At 38.6% G+C, this 2,601-nt stretch overlaps 1 protein-coding gene across 1 annotated transcript in view; it reads right to left on the reverse strand.

Moving 5' to 3' along the window:
* LOC107300829 (calcium permeable stress-gated cation channel 1-like) overlaps window positions 1-2,567 on the reverse strand; it is a gene marked incomplete at its 3' end in the record, with an annotated part of 12,029 nt that extends 9,462 nt beyond the window's left edge. The window contains exons 1-2 of the mRNA XM_015830117.1: window positions 2,465-2,567; window positions 1,587-1,660 (exon numbers count right to left, since the gene is read on the reverse strand). Coding sequence (XP_015685603.1) covers window positions 1,587-1,660; window positions 2,465-2,509 — 119 coding nt within the window. The remainder of the gene's footprint in view (window positions 1-1,586; window positions 1,661-2,464) is intronic.
* Between the last annotated feature and the right edge of the window lie 34 nt (window positions 2,568-2,601).

The raw sequence follows: 2,601 nt of genomic DNA on the forward strand, positions 1-2,601 counted from the left end.
TAAAACTTTTAAAAATTTTCAATAAAAAAAAAAAAAAGAAAAAAAGAAAAGAGAAAATAATAGTTATTGTAACTGATGTTATTTGAGTTGGCATACTTTTAGAATTAAGAAATAGAACTCCACCTAGGAAAGAAAGGTAGAAGGGGGTGACAAAATCTCAGTTGCTCATTTGATTGACTAATAATTAATTAATTAATCCCACCTCCCCTCCCATCCTGCTTCCACCCTTCCCATCTTTAATGGGATCACAGTGTTTGACTGGTTTTTAACTTATTTATGTTTTTAGTATATTTATACTTGTTTTTTCATGACTGTAAGCCACCCAGATGGCCAACCAATAAATTTTATAAATAAATAAATAAAGCCCAAATTATGAATTAGTTATCAATTTTTCGCTGTGGTTTCTATGAGTCACATATATGGGTAGATGGCAAGCTAAATTATTTTCAGGCAGGTTTTGGTAGTCAGAAACAAGGAAGCCATCCTCCCCAAAGTTGCATCTCTATGAGTCAAATGTTCAACCTATAATGCTTCACAGACATTAATAGTTATGCCTGCTCTGTCTAGCAACTGGATGTTCGTGATGGCCTGACACAATTCAGGTGAACTGACTTCTGATGATATCTGGCACAACCCCTATGACAGCAGTGACTCACTGTTCAAAATGAAGCATAATGGAAGTGGCTTTTTGTGAAAGGCTGATGTCTCATCCAAGTTAAGGTGAATGTTCTATATAGGTCTCTCTCCAATTGGTTAGAGAGATTTGGAAAGAAAATAAAGAGGATGATGTCCTGGTTGAAATGAAATTCTAATACTGTGTTCAGCATTATATGGCCCAAGTGAATTCTAGATATGACGATAAAGCATATAGGTTACTACTGTGTTGCACAGAAATGACCCTGCAGTTTGACAAGTGGTTCAAACATCTTCTAGGTGAGCTTAAAGAATATGAGAAGTTCTGAGCAAGAAGGAATGCTACATGAGTTTAATAATCCTTTCTTATGAGTGTATCTCAATAGCTTCATGTCAAGCTGGAAGAAAGTGTAAAGTGGCATACTTCAGGGCTCTGTGCTAGGCTGTGTACAGATAGTTCTCAACTTACAACAATTCATTTAGTGACCATTTAAAGTTGTAACAGCACTGAAAAAAGTGCCTTATGACTGTTTTTCACAGTTATGACTTTTGCAGCATCCCCCTAATCCAAATTCAGGTGCTTGGCAACTGGTTCACATTTATGACCGTTGCTGTGTCTCAAAGTCATACGATCACCTTTTGTGACCTTCTGACAAGCAAAGTCAATGGGGAAGCCAGATTCATTTAACAACCGGGTTACTAATTTATCAACTACCGTGATTCACTTAACAACTGTGGCAAGAAAGGTCGTAAAATCGGGCAAAACTCACTTTACAAATGTCTCACTTAACAACAGAAATTTGGGGCTCAATTCTGGTCGTATGTTGAAGTCTACCTGTACTGTTCGATGTACGGTATTTATTAGTGACTCCTCACCATGGTTATCACTAGCTTAAAAGAGTTAGAGCACATTTACGAAAAAAGAATACTACTGAGCATGTAGTTGTACTTACTGGAAGTGTTTGACAACAAGAGATGTATCTGTGATCTCTTTGGGAATCCTGGTAACCATCAATGTCCGGGCCAGCTAAAAGACAAGAAGGGAAGAGGTCAGAAGTGGAGACACTTTAATAGGTGTAACATTAGTCAGTTTCCAGTATTTTGCCACTTAAAGTCTAGTATTATTTGTACTTGTTATTTTCTACTGGTGTAAGACTACAGACTTAAATTACATTTTGCTTAAACATTGCAAGAAAATATTTAGTGGTAAGAAAAGTTTAATAATAGAAATGGCTAATTAAAATATTGCTGTGTCACCCTCATCCTGCATGAAACAGGGCTTGGCATATCTACTCCTATTTTATGACCCTGAAGTGGCAACTTGCTTATATGGTGAAAGCTTGCTTCTTTCAGAACAAGATTTGTATTGTCACATTGAATTGCAGCATTTAAACAATCTCAAATCAATATTTGGACAAATTTCTTCCCTGGCCTGATACAACATATGATAAATGTCTGGATCAGGGGTCCCCAACTCCCAGTCCGTGGACTGGCACCAGGCGGCAGCATGCCAGAAACCAGGCCGCAGAAACAAGCAAAGCCCCATCTGCGGGATGCAGGCAGCACATAAAACCACGCCCCCTCCAGTCTGCAGAAAAACCTCTCTCCACATAACCGGTCCCTGGTGCCCAAAAGGTTGGGAACCTCTGGTCTAGATCAGTATTTTTAAGTCTTGACAAGTGTAAGATATGTGCACTTCAACTCCCACAATTCCCCAGCCAGAATGCAGTCCACACATCTTAAACTTGCCAAGGTTGAGAAACACTAGTCTAGATGTGCATCTCTGAAAGGGCAGAAAGGAAGGTGTCAATGAGACCACTGCAATTATTACCTTTTCATTTTCCTTATACTCTAATTGGATGGAATGATGAGTCATGCAGAGAACAGTGATGATGAAATAGAGGAGAGCAAAGATACTGTGCAGCCACAAGAGACGGTCACTGTAATAAGAGCAAAAATGAGAGACAT

The sequence above is a fragment of the Protobothrops mucrosquamatus genome, unplaced genomic scaffold, assembly GCF_001527695.2.
Source record: "Protobothrops mucrosquamatus isolate PMUCROS unplaced genomic scaffold, P.Mucros_1.0 scaffold8649, whole genome shotgun sequence".
Taxonomy (NCBI): Eukaryota; Metazoa; Chordata; class Lepidosauria; order Squamata; family Viperidae; genus Protobothrops; species Protobothrops mucrosquamatus.